At 39.8% G+C, this 13,665-nt stretch overlaps 1 protein-coding gene across 1 annotated transcript; it reads right to left on the bottom strand.

Annotated features, from left to right (window-relative positions):
- Positions 1-226: 226 nt before the first annotated feature.
- Positions 227-8,433, bottom strand: LOC123995611 (NADH-cytochrome b5 reductase 3-like). The gene is made up of 9 exons (XM_046299237.1): positions 8,272-8,433; positions 7,055-7,180; positions 4,311-4,383; positions 2,528-2,634; positions 2,313-2,442; positions 2,020-2,103; positions 1,845-1,930; positions 1,657-1,756; positions 227-1,456 (listed from the first exon to the last, which is right to left on the bottom strand). Exons 1-9 carry the CDS (start codon positions 8,290-8,292, stop codon positions 1,284-1,286), a joined length of 900 nt encoding a protein of 299 aa, XP_046155193.1. The 5' UTR covers positions 8,293-8,433; the 3' UTR covers positions 227-1,283.
- Positions 8,434-13,665: the final 5,232 nt, after the last annotated feature.

Genomic DNA, 13,665 nt, shown 5'->3' on the forward strand with positions numbered 1-13,665 from the left:
ATTGTATTTGTTCAACCTGGCAACTAGAGAACTGCCAGATTCAAGGCTGTGCTTAGATCTTTTCACATCCTGATTGGTCAAAAGACATTTGTAAAAAAAAAAAAATCCCAGAATTGGGCTGTCTGTAAACACAGCCTAAGGTGCCGATCCTAACTTGGTGACATAAGTGGTGGGAGGAGTCATTGCTTGGTGGTAACCACAGCCATTTCTTACAGCCTAAACCAACTGATTGCATTTGTATTTTATTGGTCTCACTGTATATAACATGTTGCATAAAGAAACTGTAATTCAAGTGATGTAAGGACAAGTAAGCAAATGACATTTAAGCACATGGAAATACTTCCGTAACAGCTTCAAGATATCCTATCTTTTAGTAGTCACACAATGAGTCTTTCTGCAACAATATGGAATACATCAATGTGCAAAGTTACACAACACTTTGGAATAATTTGCAGTGGAAGCAAAGTAAGCAGTATTATGGTCATGTCTTCAGCTGTGCATACAAAAACAATAATTACTTTACCAAAGGATGGCAATTGCAAAGGCACTCGAGTCAAGTTAAAAGTACTCAACAAAAAAAATATAAACAATGTGTTGGTTTCATGAGGTGAATTGAAAGATCCCAGAAATGTTCCAGTCGCACAAAAAGCTGATTTTCATTTTCTGTACATCCCTGTTAGTGAGCATTTCTCCTTTCCAAGATAATCCATACACCTAACAGGTGTGGCATATCAAGAAGCTGATTAAAGAGCATGATCATTACATCGGTGCACCTTGTCCTGGGGACAATAAAAGGCCATGAGTATGTCTTTAACAAAGCCCTTTTGTGGGGGCAAAAACTCATTCTGATTGACTCCCAGGCCCACCCGTGCCCAGTCATGTGAAATCCATAGATTAGGGCCTAATTTAAATTAACTGATTACCTCCTATGAACTGTAACTCAGTAAAATGTTTGAAGTTGTTGCATGTTGCATTTATATTTTGTTCAGTACACAAGTATCTGGTTGTCACAATTAGTTTGACAGGAGGAACTTCTACTCCCCCAACTACCAGTGATTCAATTCAGAATGATAAACCTCTTGATCAACAGAAACTGCTTTGGACACCACTCATTTCAGAATTCTGTTTTAGAAATTGAGGGACAACAAATGACAGAAAATGGTCCAAAATAATTCTGCTGTAGGATGAACAAAATGATTTCAATAGATGATCAAGCAGGTTTTTATAAATGTTGAGTGTGGCTGATCATCGAGCCCTGGGGAACCCCTCCCCCGGGGTGGCTTCTAAAAGGTGAACCTCCGGCTGCTGGCATGGCCCACTTTGTCCAAGTTGGGGTTACAGGCAAACTGGATCATGGGAGGCGGTCCGCACAGGAGGATGAGAGTGTCGTCTCCAGGGGGTGGAAGGTGGTCCCTCACCATCTCTTCACTGATGAAGCCTTGGCTGTACTCCCACTCTGATGAGCAAAAAGACATTAAAGTTTAAGTCACTCCGGACCAGACAAGATTCTTACTTCTTAGCGTTCTCAATCTTTGAACAGTCTGTTCAGCCTTTAAATGGTTTTTAATTGACACTTCAACAGGGCAAACAAACATTAATTTGCCTATATTAGATCATGTTCATTGAAACATAATAGAAGTTATGGGCATCTCTTACCCTCAGGAGCCCTGTCCAGGGTGAACCATAGCTTGAATCGGGTTGGGTGATTAGCTGCGATCTCCTCCAACTCTGGTCGAAGCAAGATGTCTTTCTCAGTCTGAGGGAGAATAGAGAAGGTATTAGAACTACTAGCCCATGTTAGAACATTAGATTCAATCCAGATGAAGAAAGTGGCATAAACTCACCTGGTTGGCAAAGAGCAGGTGACACACAGTCTGGTCCTGGGGATCCTTCATTATAGCTGTGATGATCTGCAGCATGGGAGTGATTCCTGAGGGAACAGGAGCCAATAGAACACATGTCAACCCATCACAGGTGGCCATTCTGCCATGTACAGATTGAGCATGGCTTTTGTTTTACCAGTCCCTCCTGCGATCATGCCCACTTGCTTGGAGGTTTTGATCACAGGCTCCGCCTTTTTTTCTGCCTTGATGGCAAAAGCCCCTGTTAAAACACCCAGTAAACAAATCAACTTAGTAAAGGAGTGGTTTGCATGCACTTCTTCACCATTGACCTAGCTCAGAGCAGTGACACCTAAACACTTTAGAAACAGATTGTCAGCCAAGGACTAAATGTACATAACAGGATATTACGTGATAGTTGTCCCTGTATCTACCACACAGTGGCAATGTCGGGCAAATGGGATTATGCACCGTTTCCTTGGTAGACCAGCAGGCCGCTGGGCCCTCTGAAATCAATGGTGTCGCCAATCCGGAGGCTCTCCAAGTACTGACTCATCTTCCCACCTTCAGGAAATTTTGGATTAACATTCTTGTAGTAAATCTGGGAAGCAGGGAGAACATTCGTTGGGAAAACTGGTTGAGGTTGAATTATAGTACTGAGAAAGAGTCTTCAATGATTTGTGTACCTTGACTACCAGGTCTACAAAGCCTACGTCGTCGTCACTAGACACAGGTGTGTACGGTCTGACCACCAGGACTCCATCTGGCTTGGCAGACAGGTATATGTGTTGCCCTGGGAACAAAAACACAGTCAAAGTATGGTGGCCACTTAAATGAAGAGTCAAAGAAAACACTACGAACAGATACACTGCTCAAAAAAATTAAAGGGAACACTGAAACACAATGTAACTCCAAGTCAATCACACTTCTGTGAAATCAAACTGTCCACTTAGGAAGCAACACTGATTGACAATAAATTTCACATGCTGTTGTGCAAATGGTATAGACAATAGGTCAATTATAGGCAATTAGCAAGACACCCCCAATAAAGGAGTGGTTCTGCAGGTGGTGACCACAGACCACTTCTCAGTTCCTATGCTTCCTGGCTGATGTTTTGGTCACTTTTGAATGCTGGAGGTGCTTTCACTCTAGTTGTAGCAAGAGACTGAGTCTACAACCCACACAAGTGGCTCAGGTAGTGCAGCTCATCCAGGATGGAACATCAATGCGAGCTGTGGCAAGAAGGTTTGCTGTGACTGTCAGCGTAGTGTCCAGAGCATGGAGGCGCTACCAGGAGACAGGCCAGTACATCAAGAGACGTGGAAGAGGACGTAGGAGGGCAACAACCCAGCAGCAGGACCGCTACCTCCGCCTTTGTGCAAGGAGGAGCAGGAGGAGCACTGCCAGAGCCCTGCAAAATGACCTCCAGCAGGCCACAAATGTGCATGTGTCTGCTCAAACGGTCAGAAACAGACTTCATGAGGGTGGTATGAGGACCCGACGTCCACAGGTGGGGGTTGTGCTTCCAGCCCAACACTGTGCAGGACGTTTGGCATTTGCCAGGGAACACCAAGATTGGCAAATTTGCCACTGGCACCCTGTGCTCTTCAAAGATGAAAGCAGGTTAACACTGAGCACATGTGACAGACGTGACAGTCTGGAGATGCCGTGGAGAACGTTCTGCTGCCTGCAACATCCTCCAGCATGACCGGTTTGGCGGTGGGTCAGTCATGGTGTGGGGTGGCATTTCTTTGGGGGGACGCACAGCCCTCCATGTGCTCGCCAGAGGTAGCCTGACTGCCGTTAGGTACCGAGATGAGATCCTCAGACCCCTTGTGAGACCATATGCTGGTGCGGTTGGCCCTGGGTTCCTCTTAATGCAAGACCTCATGTGGCTGGAGTGTGTCAGCAGTTCCTGCAAGAGGAAGGCATTGATGCTATGGACTGGCCCGCTCGTTCCCCAGACCTGAATCCAATTGAGCACATCATGTCTGGCTCCATCCACCAACGCTAAGCTGCACCACAGACTGTCCAGGAGTTGGCGGATGCTTTAGTCCAGGTCTGGGAGATCCCTCAGGAGACCATCCGCGACCTCATCACGAGCATGCCCAGGCGTTGTAGGGAGGTCATACAGGCACGTGGAGGCCACACACACTACGGAGCCTCATTTTGACTTGTTTTAAGGACATTACATCAAAGTTGGGTCAGCCTGTAGTGTAGTTTTCCACTTTAAATTTTGATTTCCATTGATCATTTGTGCGATTTTGTTGTCAGCACATTCAACTATGTAAAGAAAAAAGTATTTAATAAGAATATTTCATTCAGATCTAGGATGTTTTATTTTAGTGTTCCATTCTTTTTTTGAGCAGTGTATGATTTCAGATTCAGACCAGGATTACATTCAATTTTATACTATAGTCTAATAGTGTTTTTATACAAATGCTGAAATCATCAATTGAATGTACTCACCAATGGGTAGCCCAAGGACATGATCTTTCTCCCGCAGGGCAAAACGGAATTTCCTTGTGTCATGACTGATGATCTGTGAGAACACAGAATTTCACAGCTCCAGAAACACTGACATGATACAGATCCCTCAAACACAACTCTGGACCTCAGTTACGCGTTTTTTCATTGTTTCCCTCTAAATCAGGGCTATATTTAGACCTGGGTCACCAGGTGTATGCAATTAATTATCAATTAGAACAGAAAACAAGCAGGCTCCAGACCTCATAGGGTAAGAGTGATGGTCACTTCGCTTTCTTAGGAAACTAGCAGTATTTTTATTTTGTCTTATTACATACAGCCGGGAGGAACTATTGGATATAAGAGCAACGTCAACTCACCAACAATACGACTTTCCCGAAACTGATTCTCTGTTTGGATCACCACCCAGGACAATGGATCGGATCCCAGTAGGCGACCCAAAACAACAGTGCCGCAGAAGGGGCAGACGGAGCGGTCTAGTGGTCAGGCTCCGTAGATGGGCACGTCGCTCACGAGTATACTACTCGCCAATGTCCAGTCTCTTGACAACAAGGTAGACGAAATCAGAGCAAGGGTTGCCTTCCAGAGAGACAGAATGTGACATTCTCTGTTTCACGAAAACATGGCTCGCTCGGGATACGTTAGAGTCGGTACAGCCACCCGGTTTCTTCACGCATCGCACCAACCCGAAACAAGCATCTCTCTGGTAAGAAGAAGGGCGGGGGTGTATGCCGTACGATTAACGAGTTGTGGTGTGGTCATAACAACCTACAGGAACTCAAAATCCTTTTGTTCGCCTGACCTAGAATTCCTTACAATCAAATGCCGACCGCATTGTCTCCCATGAAAATTACTACTACAGCCATGATTATAATCAAGGACAACAACCACAACCAAGCCACTGCCTGTTCACCCAGCTATCATCCAGACGGCGAGGTCAGTACAGCTGCATCGAAGCAGGGACCGAGAGACTGAAAAACAGCTTCTAACTCAAGGCCATCAGACTATTAAACAGCCATCACTAACATTGAGTGGCTGCTGCCAACATACTGACGCAACTCTAGCCACTTTAATAATGGAAGAAATGTATGTAATAAATGTATCACTTGCCACTTTATACAATGTTTACATACCCACTCATCTCATATGTATATACTGTACTCTATACCATCTACTGCATCTTGCCTATGCCGTTCGGCCATCACTCATACATATATTTATATGTACATATTCTTATTCATTCCTTTACACTTGTGTGTATAAGGTAGTTGTGAAATTGTTAGATTACATGTAGGATATTACTGCACAGTCGGAACTAGAAGCACAAGCATTTCACTACACTTGCATTAACATCTGCTAACCATGTATGTGACCAATAACATTTGATTACCCCTGATATAGATAAACCACACACTTGACTGACTGTTAGCCTTGATCCACAGTAGCAGTCTGTACAAGAACAATGACTTCAAACTATAATCCAGACTGTTTGCATATTGACCTCTGCACTAAATGGAGAAACCAGTCTGTAGCAATGCAGCAGCTGGCCAGCCCAAGTCCTAAAGGGCTTGTGACACAGACCAGTCTAACTTATTTGTTTGGTCTTTGTGAAGTTCCTGTAATGGTAAGGAGCATTTCCACAGTAACAGAGTGACGCTGAGACTCAAACAAAACAACGATTACAAAGTTAAACAAAGCATAGAACTCAGTGCAGATTCAACGCTTGGTAACAGAATGACAGTTAGTGCGATCATTATGTTACCAAACACTGAATCTGCACTGATCAAGTAAATTTGTTTCTTGGGTGTGGAACTTGTTAAAAGTAGTCACAATACATAGTTGTATGGTTTGATTCACCTTGCAATCATTAGTTTTTAATTTGACATACATTTTAGTGAAAACTCTGAGTCTCACTCTGTTTCATGGAATTGCCCTAAGTCTTCCTAGAACAGCACTGGGCATCCCAGATCAAACATGTCTTCTGTAGTCACTGGGCATCCCAGATCAAACATGTCTTCTGTAGTCACTGGGCATCCCAGATCAAACATGTCTTCTGCATAGTCACTGGGCATCCCAGATCAAACATGTCTTCTGTAGTCACTGGGCATCCCAGATCAAACATGTCTTCTGTAGTCACTGGGCATCCCAGATCAAACATGTCTTCTGTAGTCACTGGGCATCCCAGATCAAACATGTCTTCTGTAGTCACTGGGCATCCCAGATCAAACATGTCTTCTGTAGTCACTGGGCATCCCAGATCAAACTGGGCATCCCAGATCTGTAGTCACTGGGCATCCCAGATCAAACATGTCTTCTGCATAGTCACTGGGCATCCCAGATCAAACATGTCTTCTGGGCATCCCAGATCAAACATGTAGTCACTGGGCATCCCAGATCAAACATATCATCCCAGATCAAACATGTCTGTAGTCACTGGGCATCCCAGATCAAACATATCTTCTGTAGTCACTGGGCATCCCAGATCAAACATGTCTTCTGTAGTCACTGGGCTTCTGTCTTCTGTAGTCACTGGGCATAGTCACTGGGCATCCCAGATCAAACATGTCTTCTGTAGTCACTGGGCATCCCAGATCAAATATGTCTTCTGTAGTCACTCATTATTTCTTAGTCCAACTTGTTTCATTCACTCTATTATATTAATAATAATGAACATGCTTTCACCACAGTACAGTAATAATAAGCTGATCACAACACTGAATTCTTACCTCTTTATCGATCAGCTTTAATGCATATTTGATGTTGGGGTCCTCTAGGGTGATGGCAGGTTTGTTCTTTGAGAGGAAGAGGCTCAGGATGAGGTTGATGATGTTGTCGATACTGCTCCGAATGAGCTGTGGAGATGGGAAAGGAAGGTTTGCCTTTTCAGTCAAAGTTATTGTGGAAATAAGGATGTTGATCTTTACAATGTTGAACATTGCAAAGACTGCTGCCATGATTGGGAGGGGGAAATTACAGACCTACCAACATGTCATTAAAAAAAACGGTGTTTAACAGTCACTAGGATATACCCCATTTTTGTACTGATATGCAATGCACCAGTCAGTGTGCAATTACACCTAACTTTACATAAATCGTTTAGTCATTATGGAAAGGCGCAATGCTTCCCTAGGAGAGTGGTCATGTCAGAGGAACTTTCCCCAAGCAGTATAAGGCACTGCATCTTAGTGCAAGAAGCGTTACTACAATCCTTTGTTCGATTCCAGGCTGTATCACATCGGACCGTGATTGAGAGTCCCATAGGTCTGCGCACAATTGGCCCAGCGTCGTCCGGGTTTGTCCTTCATTGTAAATAATACATTTGTTCTTCACTGACTTGCCTAAATAAAAAAGGTTCAATTTAAAAAAAAAATGGACCAAACTGCTGCGCTCACCGCTGTTCGATAGCTAGTAGCTAGCTAACTTAACGACAGGGTAACTTAGAGCCACAGTGGCGTGCGCTCCTTTGACACATGTGCAGAGATCTCCATGCTTGCTATTTTGATCAGAAATTAACCCGAGTGTCGATCACGTAAACTAGGTAGCTACCTTCCTAGCTCCATAACAAATAAACCACTGCGAATAGAGAGGGTTAGTTGGCAAGTTGCATGATAAGCTAGCTGCTAGCTAAACGCCCAAACATCTCAATAACCAAAGCGTTTGCTTTGCCTCTTATCAAGTTAGCTAGTTACAATGACAGTTTACTATATACACCATATGACTTACTACAATTACGATGGATTGCAAACATGATGGTTCACGACGAAGATCTGTTACTAGCTACACCGTAGTCTACAGTACTAGTTAGCCAACCATAACTACTAGCTAACTTGCTACTGTTCGCTATAGAATCCACCTTGTGCACTGTCAAATCGCAAAACTGTAGCTGAGCCTAAGCAATGTAAAAAAAAATACAATATTTAGCTAGCTGGCAACTAATATTTACCCCAATGATGTAAGAGAGCATCTTGTTTTTGGCACCTAACAAGGCAACAGCGAAACGAATGTTCTCGGATGACAAACCGTCGCACTGTCAAAGTACTGACTCGGAGGCTTTCAAGGCAGCTGGGAACTCGAAAAAAGGTCAAATCATGACGTAGGTGATTTTCAGGTCGGAAGGCCGGAGTTCAAGAAAGAGGCCCGAATTCCGAGTTGGATGACCGTTCAAAACTATTTTTTTCCCACTCTGTTTAAAAAAAAAAAACGCAATTTCCCAGTTGTCTTGAACCCACTGAAGTCGTAAGACGGAGACTTTTGAGTTCCCATTTGTTTTGAACGCGTCATAAGTAATTAGCACTCCACTTCTGCCGTTCGAAACACGCTTTTCAAAATAAGAGTCCATGCACGCCCCATGACTTTGCATTAAAACTGCTTTGATCATGCCTGTGGCTACAATGAATGAAGTCGCGTTTGATGCTGAATAGCCATTGTAAATGGCAATTCCGCCACTTTTCAACCTTGTATTCGTTATCTTCAGCACCAAACTAGATCTACATATGTGAATATGATCTGTCATGTTAAAAAGATGAGAACCAAGGTCGTAAGAAATGCTTCTCAGTGACATCACCGTGTAGGATTAAAAGTAAAAAGAAACGGCGATTTTTCAAGACCTGCAATGAGTTTCTAGCCAGAGGGAATGTTCTTTCTCCCCAAGTCACCACGAATCTCATAGTGTTTGAAATCAGTATTTTAAAAATGTTTTAACTTTTGTTGATGTCATCTGGTCGAACTTTGAACTATTTGTTTTCTACAGGACATAGAAATATACAGTTTTCACACTGGTATTGTGCTGGAGATAATGAACAGGAGGTTGAAAAGTGGTGGAATTGCCATTTAAGCTATGTTGATTAAGTTGATGGAAATTTCCAATGATTCTATCCTACAGATATGTAATGGAGCCAATTGATATATTAGTCCAGTCCAGTACATGGCAGCAAAGACTCGTGTATATCAGGGCCTTTAAAGGTAAATGGATGGCCTGGGCTGATTGATATAGAGTGCACTGCATGCGTTTAGAAAAACTATGTAAGCAAATTATGATAAATAGTACACTTATAAAGGTTTTAATCGAATTGTTTGAATTAAATAGTACGTGTTACCTGATACTTTGATGGACAAGCCACCGTTCTAACAGAGGGACAGCAGTAACAACATTCATACTTCACTCCAAATGCCCAAGTCTTCGTAGTGAAGAATATCATGCAGAAATCATTGTATAAAAACGGTCTTGTGTCTCCATCTTGTGGAGAGAGCTGTGATATGCAAGGTCTTCGTAGGGTTGGGTAGGTTACTTTCTAAATGTCAGCCATTACAGTTACTAGTTACCTGTCCAGAATTGTAATGAGTAACATGACTTTTGGATTACTCAAACACAGTGACGTTATCTGATTTACTTTCAGTAACATCTAATTTATTTTACACTTAAAAGGCATTAGAAGAAAACAATTATCCATCAAACGCATTTGGAGTGTCATCATAGTGGTCACTGACTTGTGGTCAGATTCGCTCAGGTGGAACAAACTTAAACTTGTGCCTTTTTTCAATGTTGAATTGAATGTCATTGACAAAACAGAAAGGTGTAATAATGTTTTTTCTCCTTGTTAACATCCTTTCTGAATTTAAAAGTGATCCAAGAAGTCATCTCTAATCTGATTACAATATTTTAGTTGGTAACCTAACTGATTAAAGTTTTTTTAATGTAATCAGATTACATAAAAAACTCTGACGGCAGGAGCCAAGAATATACTCTGTGATTTTGTCAACTACAGAGGAGTAGACTAGAGTGGCTCAGAGGTTAAGGCTGGTGTCCCAGGTTTATTATAGTTGACTTATTACAGTTGAGTTACACTGAGTGTACAAAACATTAAGAACACCTTTCTTGTATTGAATTGCATGTTGACTCCATTGCTTCCCCTCTCAGAACCTAGGCAAACGACACTTGAATTCAACACTGGGTGAACAGGGAGTACAGGAGGGTGCTGGATACACACCCCTGGGGGACCCCGTGTAGAGGATCTGTGTTGCCTACCCTCACCACCTGGAGTCGGCCCGTCAGGAAATATAGGACCCAGTTGCACAGAGAAGAGTTCAGACTCTGAGCTTAGTGACATCTTGAAACAAGTGGCGACGACAGGCTGGGATAGGGAGAGTATGAAAATGTCCATAAAAGAGCCAGCTGGTCTGTGCATGCTCTGAACTAGGCAATATGATATGAGCCTTCGCTAGACTGGCAATGGTTGTTAAGAAAAGCATTTTTAAGAATTGTTCTTGAACCTTCAACATAGAAATGCTACCAAAAATAATTTATAGAAACTCGTTATAAATGATCAAGTCATCCATGATTCACCAAATTACATTTTGAAAGAAGAAGCAAAATGTTTTAAGTATAGGTTTTCTTTACAATAATATACAACAATTGCTTGAAACAATTGAACATTATGAAACATCAAAGATACCAGGCCTGGTCTTCATAGCAGACTTCTATATAAATGCCTGGATTACTTTCATTTTGGTGAATCTCTTATACAACGGGTTAAAGTTGTGTAAAGCATCCCCAGATGTCAAATAGTAAATAATGGTTACTTCTCAGAAAGTTTTGAGCATTTAAGAGGAGTAAAACAAAGCTGTCCGTTGTCCCCATATCTATTTAATATGGCCATTAAAATGATAGCTATAAAAATGAGATCCAACAAGAACATCAAGGGGTTAGAAATCCAGGGGACAAAACAAGAGTGTCGATATATGCCGATGACTCAAGTTTTTTCTTATGTTTTTCTTATGTCCGCGATCTGGATTCCTGAAGATCTTGATCACTTTTCTAGCCTCTCTGGACTAAAACCTAATTATGTCCGGTGTACCATATTATGTATTGGATCGTTAAAAGACACGGTGTTTACACTACCCTGTAGTTTATGGAGAAATCATTGATTAACACATTGATTAACTCTTTGGTCCTATCACAGTTTATTTACTTATTAATGGCACTGCCTACTCCAGATGAATCGTTTTTTAAATTGTAATATTTCATTTTATTTGGAATGCTAAGCCAGACAAAATTAAACATCCCTATTTATATAATGAATATGAGTTTGTGGGGGCTAAAATTATTAAATATTAAAGCTTAAAACCTCTTACTAAAAGCTTCACTCATACATAAGTTATACTAAAACCAAATGCTTCTCCAGTAGATTATTAAGAAAGGCCCATCCTTTGTTCTCAAATGGACTTTTTTCCTTCATATAGATGACAACTTCTCATTACCGACCAATTGAAAATTACATTTTGTTTAAAGTATCGCCCTTTCTTAAACAAGCCATACAAAGATGGTAAATGGCATATATTATTATTATTATTATTATGGTTACAATTTTATCCTCCAGAAAATATTACAACAAATGTTATAGTTAAACTCCAATATACTGATTAATCAAAAAAAAAATCTTTATGGAGAAAAAAAAGTATTCTATTTATTAATGATATTATGAATAGAAACGGTGGGGTTATGTCACATATGCAGCTATCGAAAATATATGGGAATGTCTGCTCAATCAACATTTACAGCCAACTGATTGTAGCATTACCACAAAAATGGCAAGTGGAAAAGGGAGAAGGTAGGAAACTTATTTGCCTGTCAAATATTAAAGATACAAATTGACTGAGTTTCATTTGAAGATACATTTTTTTGACATCTGCGCCGTACAGGTTGAAAAATAAATGGGAAGAGATTTTCGATGTACAGATTCCATGGTACAGGAACTGGTACAGAAAACAACACTTGAGTAAACACTTAGAGTTTTTACATTCAAATTATTATATACAATTCACCAACAGAATTCTATATATATGGTGCATACAACATTCTCAGCTCTGTAGATTTTGCTGCGAAGAGACAGAATCAATCGATCATTCATTCTGGTATTGCCCCTATGTAGCTTGTTTCTGGTCACAGGTTCAGGTATGGTTAAAAAAATAGCTTATGCTTTATATAAAGGTCACATGTACAGTATGTAAAATGTGTATGCAAAATGTGTATGTAAAATGTGTATGCAAAATGTGCATATAAAATGTGCATGTGAAATGTATATGCAAAATGTGTATGTAAAATATATATGTAAAATTTATACGTAAAATGTATATGCAAAATGTGTATGTAAAATGTGTATGCAAAATGTGTATGTAAAATGTGTATGCAAAATGTGTATGTAAAATGTGTATGTAAAATGTGTATTTAAAATGTGTATGTAAAATGTGTATTTAAAATGTGTATGTAAAATGTGTATGCAAAATGTGTATTTAAAATGTGTATGTAAAATGTGTATTTAAAATGTGTATGTAAAATGTGTATGCAAAATGTGTATGTAAAATGTGTATGTAAAATGTATATGCAAAATGTGTATGTAAAATGTGTATGCAAAATGTGTATTTAAAATGTGTATGTAAAATGTGTATGTAAAATGTGTATGCAAAATGTGTATTTATAATGTGTATGTAAAATGTGTATGTAAAATGTGTATGCAAAATGTGTATGTAAAATGTGTATGCAAAATGTGTATTTATAATGTGTATGTAAAATGTGTATGTAAAATGTGTATGCAAAATGTGTATTTATGTGTTTAATTGTGTCCTCCCCAAAAAATGTGTATGTAAAATGTGTATGCAAAATGTGTATGTAAAATGTGTATGCAAAATGTGTATTTATAATGTGTATGTAAAATGTGTATGTAAAATGTATATGCAAAATGTGTATGTAAAATGTGTATGCAAAATGTGTATTTAAAATGTGTATGTAAAATGTGTATGCAAAATGTGTATTTATAATGTGTATGTAAAATGTGTATGTAAAATGTGTATGCAAAATGTGTATTTAAAATGTGTATGTAAAATGTGTATGCAAAATGTGTATTTATAATGTATATGCAAAATGTGTATGTAAAATGTGTATGCAAAATGTGTATTTAAAATGTGTATGTAAAATGTGTATGTAAAATGTGTATGCAAAATGTGTATTTATAATTTGTATGTAAAATGTGTATGTAAAATGTATATGCAAAATGTATAAATATGTGGCAGAAAAGCTGTAAAAAAACAAAAAATATATTTGTCCTCCTGTGGAAGGGTTTATAAAAAATAAAAACATTAGATTGTTGACCAAAGAGGTCAGTTCCACATTACTACCGCTGGTTCAAATCCAATGCAAAGAGAAGATATCCTTAAATAATTGTCTGAAAGTTACCAAATCATTATACGTTTATAGAATAAAACCATTTCAACCACACCAAACCCAGGTTCATTCGATGCATTCGATTCATATCACCAATTCAGTGTGAAAGTTAAACTCCCT

Source organism: Oncorhynchus gorbuscha, linkage group LG14 (assembly GCF_021184085.1).
Source record: "Oncorhynchus gorbuscha isolate QuinsamMale2020 ecotype Even-year linkage group LG14, OgorEven_v1.0, whole genome shotgun sequence".
In the NCBI taxonomy this organism is placed as follows: domain Eukaryota; kingdom Metazoa; phylum Chordata; class Actinopteri; order Salmoniformes; family Salmonidae; genus Oncorhynchus; species Oncorhynchus gorbuscha.

Bases quoted from the DNA above. Each gene is read 5' to 3' on its own strand.
- LOC123995611 (XM_046299237.1), bottom strand. From the start codon at position 8,292: ATGCTCTCTTACATCATTGGG. The intron at 7,181-8,271 runs GTAAATATTAGT...CCATCTCCACAG, and splicing joins TGCTCTCTTACATCATTGGG to CTCATTCGGAGCAGTATCGA. The intron at 1,931-2,019 runs GTAAAACAAAAG...CTGTTCCCTCAG, and splicing joins CATGATCGCAGGAGGGACTG to GAATCACTCCCATGCTGCAG.